This window comes from Choloepus didactylus, chromosome 10, assembly GCF_015220235.1.
Source record: "Choloepus didactylus isolate mChoDid1 chromosome 10, mChoDid1.pri, whole genome shotgun sequence".
NCBI classification, from domain to species: domain Eukaryota; kingdom Metazoa; phylum Chordata; class Mammalia; order Pilosa; family Megalonychidae; genus Choloepus; species Choloepus didactylus.
Genome location: NC_051316.1, coordinates 67515457 through 67530899, shown reverse-complemented (window position 1 = coordinate 67530899; position 15443 = coordinate 67515457). Strand labels below are relative to the sequence as shown.

Here is a 15443-nt window from a genome sequence, read left to right as displayed (position 1 = left end):
AGGAAGAAAGCATCGCCTTGATGATGCCTTGATTTGAACTTTTTCCCAGCCTTAAACCATGATCAAATAAATTCCCATTGTTTAATCTGACCCATTTCATGGTATTTGCTTGAGGAGCCTAGGAAACTGAAACATGTCAATTCATTTCCAATAGTAAATTATATCTATCTGTCTGTCTATTTATCTAGATGATGAAATCAGTAATTTCTGAATTGTCAGCCATCCTTTCATAAAATTGATTTATTTCACATCAAGCTTTGGCATACTTAAAATCCAAAGAAGTAATAGACTTCTCCAAGTCACTTTCTTCCTATTTTGACCAGGGTCTTGCTGATTCAGGATATTTAGAATATACTTTAATAAACTGAAATGTCCTACAGACCAACAGGCAGCTGAATTTTGCAGACTCTTTCAGAAAGATGGATTTCGGTACTAAACAAAAACAGACCAACTAAACTATAACACTGGGCATTTCAGCACTTCTCTGGTGCAATCTGTTTGAAAATACATGAGCATTTCTGAACCACGACCAGACACCAGTAATGATGACCAGCAATGAAATTCAACACAAAAGAAGTCACCAACAGCCCACAGCAAAGCAGTTCCAATGGCAGCTCTGTGCTCCTGTGTGCTCTGCACAGATACTTTCTTTTCTCAAACAGTATTTGAAAAATTGTATCAAAAACCAGCTCCCTCTGTACTTCTTACTGGCCAGCCAAGTGAAATGGAAAATTATGATGCCCAAGATCAGAAATGGAAAACTTTTATTTTTTCCCTACTGCATGCCATAAACTTGCATTGAACAGCTTTGTCAAGGCTAGATCCAGAAAAAAATCTCAATGGTAGCAAAAACTGTCTGCCCATGCCTTTTAGGTGCCTTCCCTCTCAATGCTAACCCCCAGTCCCACTCCACCCATGGCCTAGATGACTGAACAGCCAGGATTTGCCCACAGCTGTCAAAGACCCAGCATCTTGAAAATGTGGTTGCCGTGACTCTTTTTCTAACATTCCATTGAATCTTCCCCATCTGAAAGCCACTGAGGCTAGACTTTCAGTGTCCACTAAGGTGAAAAATTAAAAGGCTAAAGTAGTATTTCTTAAATGGTATTTCAAGGATTATTGGTATCCCTGAGATTATGAAGCCAAATAATTGTTCAGTGATTTTAAAAGAAGCACTTAGAAAATGTTGCATACTATAATACCCATTTGGAAAGTCACAAACACATTGGCAAGGTGAAAGGAATTTAAAAAAACGGAAAAACCAAAATAATTTTCAATTGGGGGATAGTTAAATGCATTCAGGAACAATAACTAGTTTTATAAAAGGCGGTACAGCCCTCTACATACAGTTATGAAAATGTATCCTAGACATGTTAAGTAAAAACCAAGTCAAATTTCTGAACATGACTAATATTCTACTTGAAAAAAAAAATCCTATGTGTGTACATGTGTTTTATATGTAATACCATAAAATATATAAAAACTCTAAAAGGATATATACCAAATTAATAAGAGTGGTAACTGCTGGGGAATAGGATTGGGAGGATGAGGGAGGCTTGCACTTTTTACTTTATGGATTTAGGTAATATATGAATTGTTTTATAATCCTTTTATTACTTTTATAAGAAAAAGAAAAAATCAAGTGCTATATTAAAAAAAAAAAGTAAAACACCAGCAGTAACTACATGTTTTTATGGGCTTTAAGTGAGCATTTTGCAAACGCACATGATCACTGAATCCCTGTTGCATGCAGTGCTCAACTTTTTAAGCTATGGTGCACAAGGCTCTCCCTATTTCCCATCAACATATGAGTTTTAACCTTCTGTAAATGGGAAGGAGACAGAATGGACTGCAGAGATGATTTGATACAGCCTCCTCACTTTTGAAATGAAGACACTAAGACCATGAGAAGTGAAGGGCCTTGGCAAGGTTAGCCTGGACCCCTCAATCCTAGTCTAGCCTCTTCCACATAATTCCTTTCATCACCAGGTAACTCAGATGGGGCATGATCCTTGGATATCACCAAAATCTCCGGCACTCAAGGGAACTGTTGGATCTCTGAGTAAACCATGGCCTCTGTGTTCTCTCTGCCTTCCCCAGGGACAGCAGAATCCCGATGACCCCTTCACGTTTCCCATTTCTCTGCCTTGTTCTACAGCTTTTTAAAGGAGCAACGAGGCATTATTCAAAGGAAGATCCTGGAATTAGCTGGTAGAAAATGGCAAAGGTCTTGAGGCAACTGGGAGCCCTAGTGGAGTATAGGAGAGGCGCACAAGTATGAACTCACTCGCTCACTCAAAACAACATGCGCTTGAGTTGGGCAGAACTGGGTTTGAACCTACTGTCTTGTAGCTGCTTTCACTAGCTATTTAACACAGGCCAAGTTTCTTAACTACTGTGAACCTTGATTTCCTCACTTCGAAAATAGGGTAACAGTTTGTATGTTCCCCGTTGTGGTGAACATTAACATATGGCTATGAAAGTTCCCAGTATTATGACAAAATGTATGAACTTAGTCAAGAAATGTTCATTCCCATCTTTTTCTTCACACAGCCAACTGCTATTCCCTTCAATCCCAATAGTATCAATCCTGGGCAAATGGGCTCAAGGGATATGAATAAAACTTGAGAAACTCACTAGCTGGTGGAGATGGTGTGATGTGTGTACCACTTAGGTAGGACAGGTGAACTGGTAGAGGTGAGTACTAGGGCACCATTCTCAGCCAGTACCCACTGCCCTGGGGGTCTGACAGTAGAGTTGCCTCTCAGTGAACCAGTGGCCTCAAGGGGATTTGCTGCAACCTCTTTATAAAGACTTTTGGAGAGAACTATAGTGATCAGGGTGGTTAAGCTGATCAAGGGAAAACACAAGCTGGTGAGGACCAAGGGGAAAACAAGAGGAGGGGATAGGAACACAAGTTCTTGAGGCCTACTGCCTGAATGCAAGCCCTGTCTCCAGCATCTCTATGTGGGTTTGACATCTGTGCCTCAGCTTTCATACCTATGATGTGCTAACAACAAAAGTACCTACCCCATAGCATTTTTGGAAAGGTTAAACATGATAGCAACACCTTTAAAGCACCAAACACAAAAAATATTACTTAGTATTGTTATTGAAGCTATTTGATCTATAAGCTCTAAGGCTGAAAGGCAATATTATTGACATTTACAATGGTATAAAAGATGTGGGCAGGATAAATAAAGAGACATGCCTGTTCACCAAGTCTTAGAAGAGTGGCCATGACTAATTTTTGGAATCAGATAAACTTGATATTGAATCCTCTGTCTAGCTCTTTTTAAAGTGTGATCTTGGATGAGCTGCTGAACCTCAGGTTCTAGATAAAAATGGGGGAAAACGTCAATCGTGTGGATGGACTGTTAGAATAACAAATGCAGTTACATATAAATTAACCTGGGATAGTGTTCAGTATAATAACTGCTGGTTTTTATCCTTCCTTTCTGAAAGCTAGGAAGCTAGAGAAGAGGATTAGCTGAATTTACAATTTAGAAGTAGACTTAATGCAAAAAGCATTATCCTTGGATTCAGAGAAAATAAGTCACAATAAGGAATCTGGACTGACACCCTTTAAGGGTCTTCTCCAGTCCATAGTTTATGATCCTTTGTGTGACTTTCTATCTTATTTTTGTCATATATCTCAGCTTTGTCACTTAATAGATATAATCCTTAGCAAGTTACTTAACTTCATCTGTTTACTCTTTACTGTTACCTACTTCTCTGGGCTACTGTTGAGATTCAGTGAGATAATGGACGTAAAGAGTTTACACTGGCCTGGCAGGCAGTCATACTCAATGCCAGTTGTCATTGTTATTACAAGGGCCACTGCAGAGATGAAAAGAGAAAATGTATGTGGAAAGCCTAGTACAGTGCTTGGCACATATACAGGTTATAAAATAATGTTATTACTACTTCTACTACCATTATTGACTTTACTTTATGAATGGCTATGGTGGAAGGAAACCAGTAAGTGATACATGCTGTTATCCCCATAATGACACATCAAAACAGAGATGCCAACAGATAATTGATCACAGGTCTGATCAGGAATAAAAGCTTTCTGGAACAAATCGCCTTGTCCAGCCCAGACAGAGGCTGAGCTCACCCACGGGGAGCAGCATGTGCTGGCTGCACTCTTTCCTCAGCACTGACAGACCACACACATGGAGGCAGTGTCCTGGGGTTGAAGTTTTTCAGTGGTTCATCTCACAGAATGGTAAAAGAATAATGCCTTAGTCTAGAATGATATCTTTCTTTCAAAAGTTCAAAGCTATACAGAGGGTATCTTGTTAATCTTTGGGATCCTATGATTATGGGAGTGAGTAGGTAATGCTGCTATCACCTCATAAAGATGAAAGCATATGGATTAGAGAAATTAAAGGAACTGTCTTTACTCCTACAGCATACCAGTGCTGATAGAGGGCCTGAAACCCAGGATGTGATCCCTCAGGCCCCGTGCTCTAAATCCTATGCTCGGAAGCAACTTGAAGAAAGTACGAATAGGGTGACTTGGGTAAGACGTGGCCCTCTGCCCCCTCCCTTCCTATATCAGCATCTACAAGACTCACCTGTCATTGAACTGAACCTCTTCTCCATTCCTGACCCAGCTGATGGTGGGCCTTGGGTTGCCTACGGCCTCACAGTGCAGAAGCACACTCAGTGTCCCACTGGCCAGGGCCACAGTCTGTCCGAGGTGGGTGACCACCTCAGAGGCTGAGAGTTGCTGGGCAGCTGAGATCTTCCGCAAGATGGCAGGCTTGCGGTGTGGCCGGTGAGAGCTGCCTCTGGCCTCCCCGGAGGAGGTAGTTCGGAGGGAGCTGCTGAAGCCAGACACGTGTTTGTGAGGAGAGATCGCCACAGGGGAGATTCTGCGCTCGGAGGGCTTGAGCAGTTCGTCCTCCTGGGGCTCCAGGTGGCTGCGGAAGATCTCCTGGGCCAGCTGGGCCACCAGATGCTTGCTGTAGATGTCGCGAAGCTCCTCGGGCTGCTGGGAGAGGTTCCTGAGGATGTCGTCCAGGCGCTTTTGCTCAGTCACCATGGTGAAGGGAAGGTGCAGAAGGGCCTGCTCAGCATTCTGATCCTCTTCTGAGGATGTGTTCCTTTCGGTGGAATCCTGGACCTCCCACGAGGCAATGAGCTCTCCAGGCCAGCCCCCCTGCTCCAGCAGCCGTGAGACAATGTCATCATAGCGGCTCCCTGGGTCAAGAGTGAGACCCCGCTTCTCAGCCTTGCTGCCATTAGAAAAGATTCCATTCTGGTGTTTGTGGGCCTGCAGGGCCTCGTTTGAGCTGAGTTTCCTTACTGTGACGGCTTCTTCCTCACTTCTCAGGCTCAAGGGCCTAAGCTTCTGGTTGCCTCCAATAAGCTTAATCACAAATTGTTCCCGGATCGGGCCTGCAGAACAGGAGTAGATGCCTGCGTCAGACGGCTTGAGGCGATGGATCTTTAGGTAGCCAAAAGGGGCCACCGTGACGTGAGCCGAGCTGATAAGGTGTTGGCCGTCTTTTTCCCAGGTGATGAGGGGCTTGCGGAACCTCCGCGTGGGACACCGGAGCAACACGGAGGTCTTGGGAAGCAAGTATGCAAATCCCCCCACTACAAAGTGCAGCTTCCTCTGCGGGCGGGTCTGGATGTATATCTTCCTTATGGCTGCAATGTGCGGATTGTGTTTCGTGGACAGCCGCCCAGGCCCTGGAATGAAAGTAGAATGAAAGGGGAGTCAGACAGATGGACAAGAGAAGGGGAGAGAAGGGAAACACAGAGAGGCAGGAAAAGGTGAAAAGAAGAAAGAGAAAGAGGGACAAAAGACAGAAGAGGGAAAGAAAGCTCTCTAGGGTCTATTTTGGCCAGGACAGGCATTTACCCCTTATGTTTTAAGGGAAGAATTGGCTACCAGCTGTGGACCAAACTGCTGCTACAATCAAAAATCAGATAACTAATGAGGAGCAATGGGACAAGCTGAAAAGCAGGGTCCTAGATGGAGATGCATCCCCAGGGAAAGGCAGTTCCTCTCATTAAAAGGATTTAAAAAAAAGAAATGGGCATTGTAAAAAAGAGGCAGAGGACAAAGGGAAGGAGAATGTCCCTGTTAAATGTTTACCTTTTCAGTCCTGCAAAGCTCTAGGGCTCTAACATATATGGTGAGGAGAGCCCAGAAGTGTTACAACTCTGGGGACTAATATTAAACAGAACAAATCTGTTTAGAGTAGTTTAAAACCCCGGAGTGGATAACATTAGCCTTCATTAGTTATATGCTGCCTGCAGCTTCCAGATCACTGTATGCCAGCAAGTGAACTTTGCTCTACCCCCTGCAAACTGTTTTTCCAGCAGAGAAAAGAATTCAGTCCTGCCACCTGTAATTAAGATTCCTATTCTGTCTCTAGCCGAGCTCTCTGGCCTGCAGCCCTCCATGGGGCTTTGCGGTCCATGACGCTCTGGGTTTAGGAAAGGCTACTACTGCACGGCTACGGCTGCTGCTATTTGGGCTCCATCTCCCCATCCCAAGAGCTCTGACGTACTCACCTGCACAGGATGCCAGCATACAAGGTCTGATTGAGGACGAGAAAGGCAGGGGTGGGCACAGGGTGGAATTGACAATAGTTGAAAGCCCGGTTTTCAGCACCTTCCGGCAAATGGCGCTTCGAGTCTGAGTGCCCTCGCCACAGCTCGTGGAACACTGGTGGGGAAAGAAATGGCAAATGTATGGAAGTCCAGGGAACTAGAGGCTAGTGGGTTTTTGTATGGGCTTTCAAACTCAAATACAAGAAAATTTGCTTGGTAAAGCAACAGCGACTAAGAGAGAGAGAAAAAAAATATTAATTATGTAACAATATGGGAAAGTCATGTCCATATTAAAGCCACATTCTACTTGCTGAGTCTCAGTTTCCCTTCTTAAGCTTATTTTGCAAGGTTAGGAAGGAAATTAGATAAGACATCTAGAATAGCAGAGACAGAAATGACAATTAATGCTAATTTCCTTCTCCCTTCCCAAATAAACTACAATATTTTAATGTTAAGCATTAGATAATTGTTACATATGCACTTTGTCTGAGATGAGGTGCTAGGTGCTATTGAGAAAATACCTGTAAACTAGTTCCTAATCTCAAGGAGCCAGTCAAATGAGGGGGAAAATCCCAAATGCACTGTTAAAATTAAATAGTATATTAGGAAAATATGAATCAAAACCACAAGCAGATACCACTTCATACTCACTACAATGGCTATAATAAAAAAGAGACAATAACAAGTATTGATAAGGATGTGGAGAGATTAGAACTTTCATAGATTGCTGGTGGGAAAGCAAAATGCTACAGTCCCTTTGGAAACAGTTTGTTAGTTCCTTAAAATGCTACACATATATTTACCATATGACTTGGAAATTTTACCCTTAAGTATCTATCCAAGAGAAATGAAATCATATATCCACACAAACACTTGCATACAAATGTCCATAGCAGCTTTAATCATAATAGCCCCAAAGTGGAAATAACCAAAATGACTATTAACTGATAAGTGCAGAAACAAAAGGTGGTATATCCATATAATGGAATATCATTCAGTCATTTAAAAAGGAATGAAGTTTTGACACAGGGATAAACCTTGAAATATTATGCTAAATTGAATTTTATTGCATGTGAATTATACCTCAATAAAGCTGTTTAAAAATTAAATTGTTAATAAAAGGATTTACTATAAATATAAAACAAAAGGACAAGTGAAGTACTATAAAATGGAATTCTGGCAATTATTGAATGCTTATGGTACACTAGGCACTTCCTGACCTTGAGAATAGGTGGAGTTTGGGTTGGGGTTAAGAAGAATCTGGGGTGGGTATAGAGAAACAGGGATAAGCATAGGGGGCTGAGAATTAGCCAGAACAAAGGAAGAAAAGAGGTCGCTCTGAGCAGAAGTCCAACACAGACTTGGAGGCAGAACTAAACCAGACTGACTGAAGAGAAGGACCAAGTCAGGAGTATCAGGAGCTCAAGAGATAGTCTGGGGCCAGACTTAAGAGATCTTTAATTTCCAGACAGGGGGTTTGGAATTGGTCCATAAGGCAATGAGGAGCCATTGCGGGGAGGAATGACATGATGAAAGAGGTGTTTCGAGAAGGTTAATCTGGCACAGTGTATGGGAGGGATGGGAGTGGGAGATGGATGGGAGGTAGGGATGAGGGTTAAGGAGGCTTGCCACAGCAGCCTAGGCTTGAAATGATAAAGACCTGCACTAGGGTCATGACTGTAAGCCAGGTACATTGAAAAATGACAGTAAAACACACACACACAAACTTATATTTTCAAGTGTTATTTGCAACACATTGAAATGATATTATTCTGTGCAATGTGCTGTGATACATGCCACCCTGAAAGAAATTTAAAGTGAAAGATGGGGATGAGAATTAAACCCACTGCTTCTGCTCCCTAATGAAGAGTGGATTTCAGATTATACCAATCACATCTTTTACAGTAAATGACAGCCTCAAATGCAGGGATCTGGCGGGATGGGGGTGAAGAGGCTGAAAATTTAAAAGCACGTTCATTTCAGTGCCACAAAGTAGAAAAATAAAAAATAGAAAAATAATTAGACTGTAGGTCCAAAGAAATGTTTATGACCTTGGTCAAGTCCCATCCTTTCTTCCAGCCTCAATTTCCACATCTCTAACATAGGGAAGCTGGGCTAGAGCAGTGATTTTCAAACTGTGTTCCATAGTTATGTCAAGGAAATAATTCAGGGGCTTGTCAGGTAGTGGGAAGACACATCCACTAGATTTGGGACCCCGACCCACACTTCAACCAAAACAGGTCTGATTTTTATCTGTTTTAGACTTTAAGCTTCACAGAAATATTTAATTTTAAAAACGGGTTCTATGGCTTTAACTTTTGAAAACAACAACTAGGCTTTTTCTAAGCATCTTGAACCACCAAACTGACTAACCTGACTTTAATTTTTAAAATATTTTTGAGGGGTGTAACTTTCCTGAAAATATGATTTAAAAATATTTAATAGCCAACTATGTCAGGAGAAAAGAGGGTTCCTTTTAAAGAAAAGAAGTATGGCCTTTTGGCAGGTCTTACTCTCAGAATAGAATCTGAAAGTAATTTCATTTGAAGTATCTGAAAGAGACTTTGGCTTAATTCTGTCTCTGAGGGTTTCTGTGAAGTAACTACGAGACTGAGCCCAGATAGTTGAAGATGACAAACACCCATAGGTCATCCAGACTTCACTTCTCCTAGGGGAGTCTTGTAGGGGTGTGGAATGCATGCCTTATCTCACAGAAGGCCAAGAGAATGGCTGCTGAAATGACAGGCCAACGTGGAGCTTTTGCCAACACCCCTGGGAACACTCTTTGTATGGCAGAGCTTGAGTTTAACCCCACAGAGTTGGTGATTACTGCCCTCCATTCCCAGCCCCTCTCAAGGGTTTGAAATTTCCATTCATCATGGATACCTCAGAACCTACTAACATTCTTTGGATGAGGACTAACGACTCCCAGTTCCCAAAATGAGACTCCTTCCTCCTGGGAAGATTAGCAAAGCCTGTGGGAGAAGCCAGGCTGTGGCCTCACGTCCAGCCTCACGTCCAGCCAGTCAACATAAGTACTTCCTTTTATTTCCTCCTCTTCTGACAACAAGCAGGAATGGAAGAGAATCATAAAAATAACAACAGTTAATGCTCACTAGGTGCAAAGTACTTTATGTGTATTATTTAATTTAAGCCTCCCAATAGCCATATGGGCGGGCACTATTATTATCTACATTTTACAGATGAACAAACTAAGTCCTAGAAAGGTTAAGTAAATGGCCCAAAGTTACACAGCCAATAAGGGGCAGAGTTGGTATTTCAATCTAGGTTTACCTGTCTTTGACTCTGAACACCGGGCTATTCTAAAGGCCTGCTTTATTTAATGAGACCTAGGGGATCCCATCTCAGTAGTATCCTTTCCTCAACCCTAATCACAAGGATCTCCCCCAGCCCCTTCAAATATGCATGCTGAAAGAACATTTTCTGACCACAAACTCCAGGAAGATGAAAGGACAATTATAATGCACACAAGTCCCTTCCTCAGCATCCTTCTCAAGGCAGTCTCAAAGACTTAGGAAAGCAATGCCTTTTACAATATTCCATGAGGAGAATGTCTTCATCTACAGTCACCTGGCAAATACTCCAGTGCTCTTTCTTGCACCACTGTTTTTACAATTTTTTTTCATATGTAATGCCATACCCCAGACCAACATTCTCATGGAAAAATTGTCACTTGCATGTCCATGCACACACTTGAATACACACGTGCTTATTCCACTTAATTTTAATCCTTTATCCTGTTTTTAAAATAAGAAAACATAGTTATTCCCTTCTAGTCTGAAACATTTGGGGTGAGATTCACCAGAAGGTGATTTTACAGCCAAATTACAAAACCTATGGTAATGTGGGTGAACTCTCAGCAGCATTACCCTTAGCAAGCACCATGTGATGGATTTTTGTTTGGGTTGATAGTAAACAGGGCAAAGATTCTAAGAATGTAAGTTTAAAGAGCTGGCATCTTAATTTTTAGAGGTAGTTTTCTCCTCTTTGGATGCAAGTGTCTCTGTGATATATTCCCATCAGCAGCAGCTCCACACTGTGAGGTGCATATTATGCAACGAAGGCAATGGGGGCAGGAAGGGCAATTCAAATGCTTATATACTAGAAAGGGGAGGAACTTGAATCTGGTTTCAAGACAGAGATCTTCACTTCAGGCCTAGTGATTCTATTCTTGGCTAAATCTGTTTATGAGACAATGATTTTCAGGGGACTTCTTTATGGAATACATGCAGGCCTATGAAGCTGGGGGAGTTGAAAGGAACTCAGAGAAGTAGTCGGGGCTGCAAACAAATAAGTGGAAGGTATATCCCTAACATATGAGGTGAACTCAGGAACTGTAAATGCTGATGTAATCATCTCCCCAAATGCAGGGCAACAGGGGAAATAAAGTTCTCTTGCTGGGAAGTTGTTGCAGTTTTAGAGCCAGGAAACTGACAATAAAGAGGCAGGATTTCCTTGGCATTCTTTGCCTAATAAATCATGTTCTTTATTGTCCAGTAACTTGAAAGAAAAGTAGAGAGGCTTTGCCCTTCCTGAGTAGAGACTAGAAACATCTGGGAGGAGATGCATGAAGGTCAGGAAGGGGGGTGTGGAGATACAGGGAGAAGAACCCAGTGTTCTGAAAAGGATCCTTGCCCTAACAGCATAGCAAGGCCTGATTTTACTCTACAAGGAGCCCATTTACAATTCCAGGCTTCCAATTGCTGGTAAGGACTGGCTGCTTAACTCAGGTCTCTGTAGCCTAGTTAAAAGCTAGTTAAACACTATGGTATAAATGGCTACAAAAATACTTTTCCATAATGTTAGGAGGATTGTTTTTTAACGTCCTTGTTGGGGATGCCTTCTTTTTCTCCTTATGCGTCTTCCGCTCTCTCCTTCTGAGGGGCACACATACCTCTGTCCAGCCAGAGAGAAGCCACTCGCTAGGACAGTCATCTTTCTTGCACGCCTGCTGGGAGACCAGTTTTGGGGCTGAACAAAAGGTCTCAAGGAGCTCCAGGAAGCTGCCATCAGCCATGCGTTGTTTGCAAAGAACCTCACGTTTCTGAATGCCCCCTCCACAGGTTCTAGAACACTGGGAAAGGAAGGAAGAGAAAGTCAACTAAACATAGAAAAATAGTCTGTTTTGACTGCCAGGTCTTACCTTAGTCTTGGCTAAGCAAAGAGTGAAAACAGGAAAAACTTGAAAGAAGAAGAAATATCAGGAACCAGCCCAAAGAATTTTGCTTCCTCTGTTTGAAACGAATTTTGTAGCAAGGTCTGCACTCTCCACTCTTCATCCAAAACATTTAACTAGAACATCCAGGAATTTCAAGGGCCTTTAAATCTTAGAAAGTTGTTCCTGAGCTATGATTTGCAGCCACCCAAGATAGCTGGTTTAAAAGGTTAGTATAATAGTGTTAAACATATTTACGATCCAGTGAAAATAATCTGTGCTGCGTCCAGAATGGACGAGAATGCCTGCCATCAGTGTAAATCTGGAGCAATTAATTTGCAAAGACAGCCCTTTCTTTCTCTCTTAAGTGTAAACACCCACTCTACCACAATGAACAGGCATTAGATTTAGGGCCTGGTTTTCTGAAGGACTCCCTGGGAACTCTATCTTTGTGAGGGCGTTGATTTCTTAGGGCAGTGGGAACCATATTCACTGAAATTTGGGATGCAAAAAAAATGACCTCATTTCATTGGTTTTCAGCAGGACTCTAATGAAACACATTGTATGCATGAATTTAAGAGTTATAATTCAGCTGCATGAAGGTGAATGGAGGACCCCTGCAACACAGATTGTTAGCTGTTTCCAAGTATTTGTCACTTCTCTTTCAATAGTAAGAGAGACCACAATTTTAGCTGGGCACATGACTTTTCAGAATAAAAAATATTATTTGCCAGTCTCCTTTGAAGGTAGACATGCACATGACTAAGTCCTGGCCAATGGATATAAATGAAAGGGTTGTGTGCAATTTCAGGGACGTGCCCGCAAAGAAAATGAGGCATCTTTTTCCTTCCCCTTTCCTTACTTGCTGGATGGAATGTGAACACAATATCTGAAATCTAAGCTTCCATCTTAGATTGTGATAGACAAAAAGATAGAAGAAGACTGGCTTCCTGATTGTGAAGCCATCATACCAGCCCTACACTGCCTATGTGTATGTGACAGAAAACTACTTTTCTATCTTTTTATTAAAGCCACTGTTATTTTAGGTTTTATGTCACACTCACATCTAATCCTAGCTAATACATCAACCTGTGACTACACTGAGCTGTGAATATTTTATGTAAAAGTTTTAGGGAGCATGCTGCTTTCCTCAAGAATAGCATCTTTTCAGGGTAAAAGATCAACATAGAAAAGACAGTTGTGTTTCTATATTCCAGCAATGAACAAACTGTAAAAGATATTAAGAAAACGCTTCCATTTATAATATCCTCAACATGGAAAAGACAGTTGTGTTTCTATATTCCAGCAATGAACAAACTGTAAAAGATATTAAGAAAACGCTTCCATTTATAATATCCAAAAAAATAAACTATCTAGGGACAACTTTAACCAAAGAGGTGAAAGACTTTTACATGGAAACCCACAAAACATTGCTGAAAGAAATCAAAGAAGACCTTAATAAATTCAAAGTCATCCTATGCTCATGGACTGGAAGACTTAATATTGTTAAGATGGTAATACCAATCAAAGCAATCGATAGATTCAATGCAATCCCTATTAAAATGTCAATGGCCAAAACTCCAATTCCAAAATTCCATTTGCAAGAATGGAACATCTGATCTTCAAATTTATATGGAATTGCAAGGAGATACAAATAGTCAAAACAATCTTGAACAAGAAGTATAATGCTGGAGGACTCACACTTCTCAATTTCAAAACTTACTATAGCGCTTCTATAATCAAAACAGCATGGTACTGGCACAAGGACAGGCATATAGACCAATGGAATAGAACTGAGTTTTCAGAAATAAGTCCATATATCTATGGACAAATGCTTTATAACGAGGGTGCCAAGGCAATTCAATAGGAAAAGAATAGTCTCCTCAAAAAATGGTATTGGGACAGTTGGATATCCACAATTTCAAAGAATGAAATTTGACCATTATTTTACACCATATACAAAAATTAACTCAAAATGGATCCAGGATTTACATTTAAGAACTAAACCCAGAGACTTCTGGGAAGATGGCGGAATAGGTGAGGCAGATGGGCTTCTCCTCCATCAGAGTAACTAGAAAGGGGCCGGAGGACACCAGGGACCACAGTTCTGGGGTGTGATTGGCGTTAGAGGGTCCCCCACAGTACCTGGAGGGTACACCTGACAAAAACGGGGGAGAGAGGCAGCTGGAGGGATGTGGTGTGTGAGTCCCCCACCCCCCAGGCTGGCAGCAGCAAAACCACCAGGCAAAGGAATGAGCAGTGGCTCTCTGCTCCCATCCACCTAACTTGACAGTTTGCTGGTGGGTGATCCTCCATAGCCAGACAGTGGGGAGCTCCCGTGAGGGAACCTAGCAGGCTGCCATTGCTCTCCCCTAATAGAAGTCTGGGGGGGGTGGTGCAACGGTGAGAAGTGGGGAAGGGAGAGGCACCATACCAGCAATCAGGAGCCCCTCCCACACTCCAGAGACTCCAGGGCATAAGGCAGGCAGAGAACCGTCAGACAGGGCCCGCATCCCACTGCAGGGTACCCTTTATCAGGTTCCCTGCCTACCTGCTAGGTGCCCACGTTGCAGCCCCAGGACCAGGATTCCCCAGAGCCACTGAGGTCTGGGGTACTGATTGGTTCCCCACTGGTTTGGATTCCACCCATTGTACAGGAGAAGCTCAGGGAAGACCTACTTGAGATCACCACTTGCTGGAAGGTTAGGAAAACTACTCCAGCAAGTTGTGCCTCAAGAGCACCACCTGTTGGCAGGTTAGGGAAACTGCACACTAGCCAGCTGTGCCTCAGGAGTGCCACCTGCTGGTAGAATTGGGAAACTGCACTCCAGCAAACCAAATTAAATATAAATACTCAATTAATTCTGTACTTCCCAAAATAACCCTAACAAGACAAGCAAATGCTCCGAAGTCAGGAGAAAATTTGAAGCACTTGAAAGATATAGAAGATATAGACAAGCCAAACGAACAAATTAAAAAGCTGGAAGAGACACAAAATTTGAAGCAATTAATCAAAGAAGTACACAATAATATCAATATTATGGCTCAGGATATAATGGACATGAAGAAGATCCTAGAAAAGCATAAAGAAGAATTTGCAAGAGTAAATAAAAAAATAGACCTTATGGAAATAAAAGATATTGTTGATCAAATTAAAAATATTCTTGAGACACATAACACCAGATTTGAAGAAGTAGAGGAATGAATGAGTGACTTCAAAGTTAGGGTGATGGAAAGTGAAAGCACAAAAGAATGAATGGTGAAAAAAATTGAAAAATTTGAAATGGATCTCAGGAAAATGATGGACAACAGGAGGCACACAAATATAAGAAGCACTGGTGTTCCAGTAGGGGAAGAGAAGAGTAAAGGGCTAGGAAGAGTATTTGAAAAAATTGTTGGGAAAAACTTCCCAACCCTTGTAAAAAACATATATATGCAAATTAAAGATGCCCAATGAATTCCAAAAAAGAATAAACCCAAATAAATCTACTTCGAGACATACGCTGATTAGAGTGTCAATGCCAAACAGAAGGGGAGACTTCTGAAAGCAGCAAGAAAGAAGCAATTCACCACATACAAGGGAAACAACATAAGACTAAGCATTGACTCCTCAGTGGGCAACATGGAGGCAAGAATGCAGCGGTATGACATATTTCAGATTCTGAAAGAGAAAAATTGACAACCAAGAGTT

General features: G+C 41.9%; 1 protein-coding gene across 3 annotated transcripts in view; it reads right to left on the bottom strand.

Annotated features, from left to right (window-relative positions):
* ADAMTSL1 (ADAMTS like 1) overlaps nt 1-15443 on the bottom strand; it is a 433636-nt gene that overhangs the window by 107948 nt on the left and 310245 nt on the right. For 2 of the 3 annotated variants that reach the window (XM_037797567.1, XM_037797568.1), the window contains 3 exons: nt 11492-11671; nt 6538-6691; nt 4584-5706 (listed from right to left, as the gene is read on the bottom strand). In XM_037797567.1, the coding sequence (XP_037653495.1) occupies nt 4584-5706; nt 6538-6691; nt 11492-11671 (1457 nt within the window). The remainder of the gene's footprint in view (nt 1-4583; nt 5707-6537; nt 6692-11491; nt 11672-15443) is intronic. The other variant, XM_037797569.1, reaches the window with a different exon arrangement.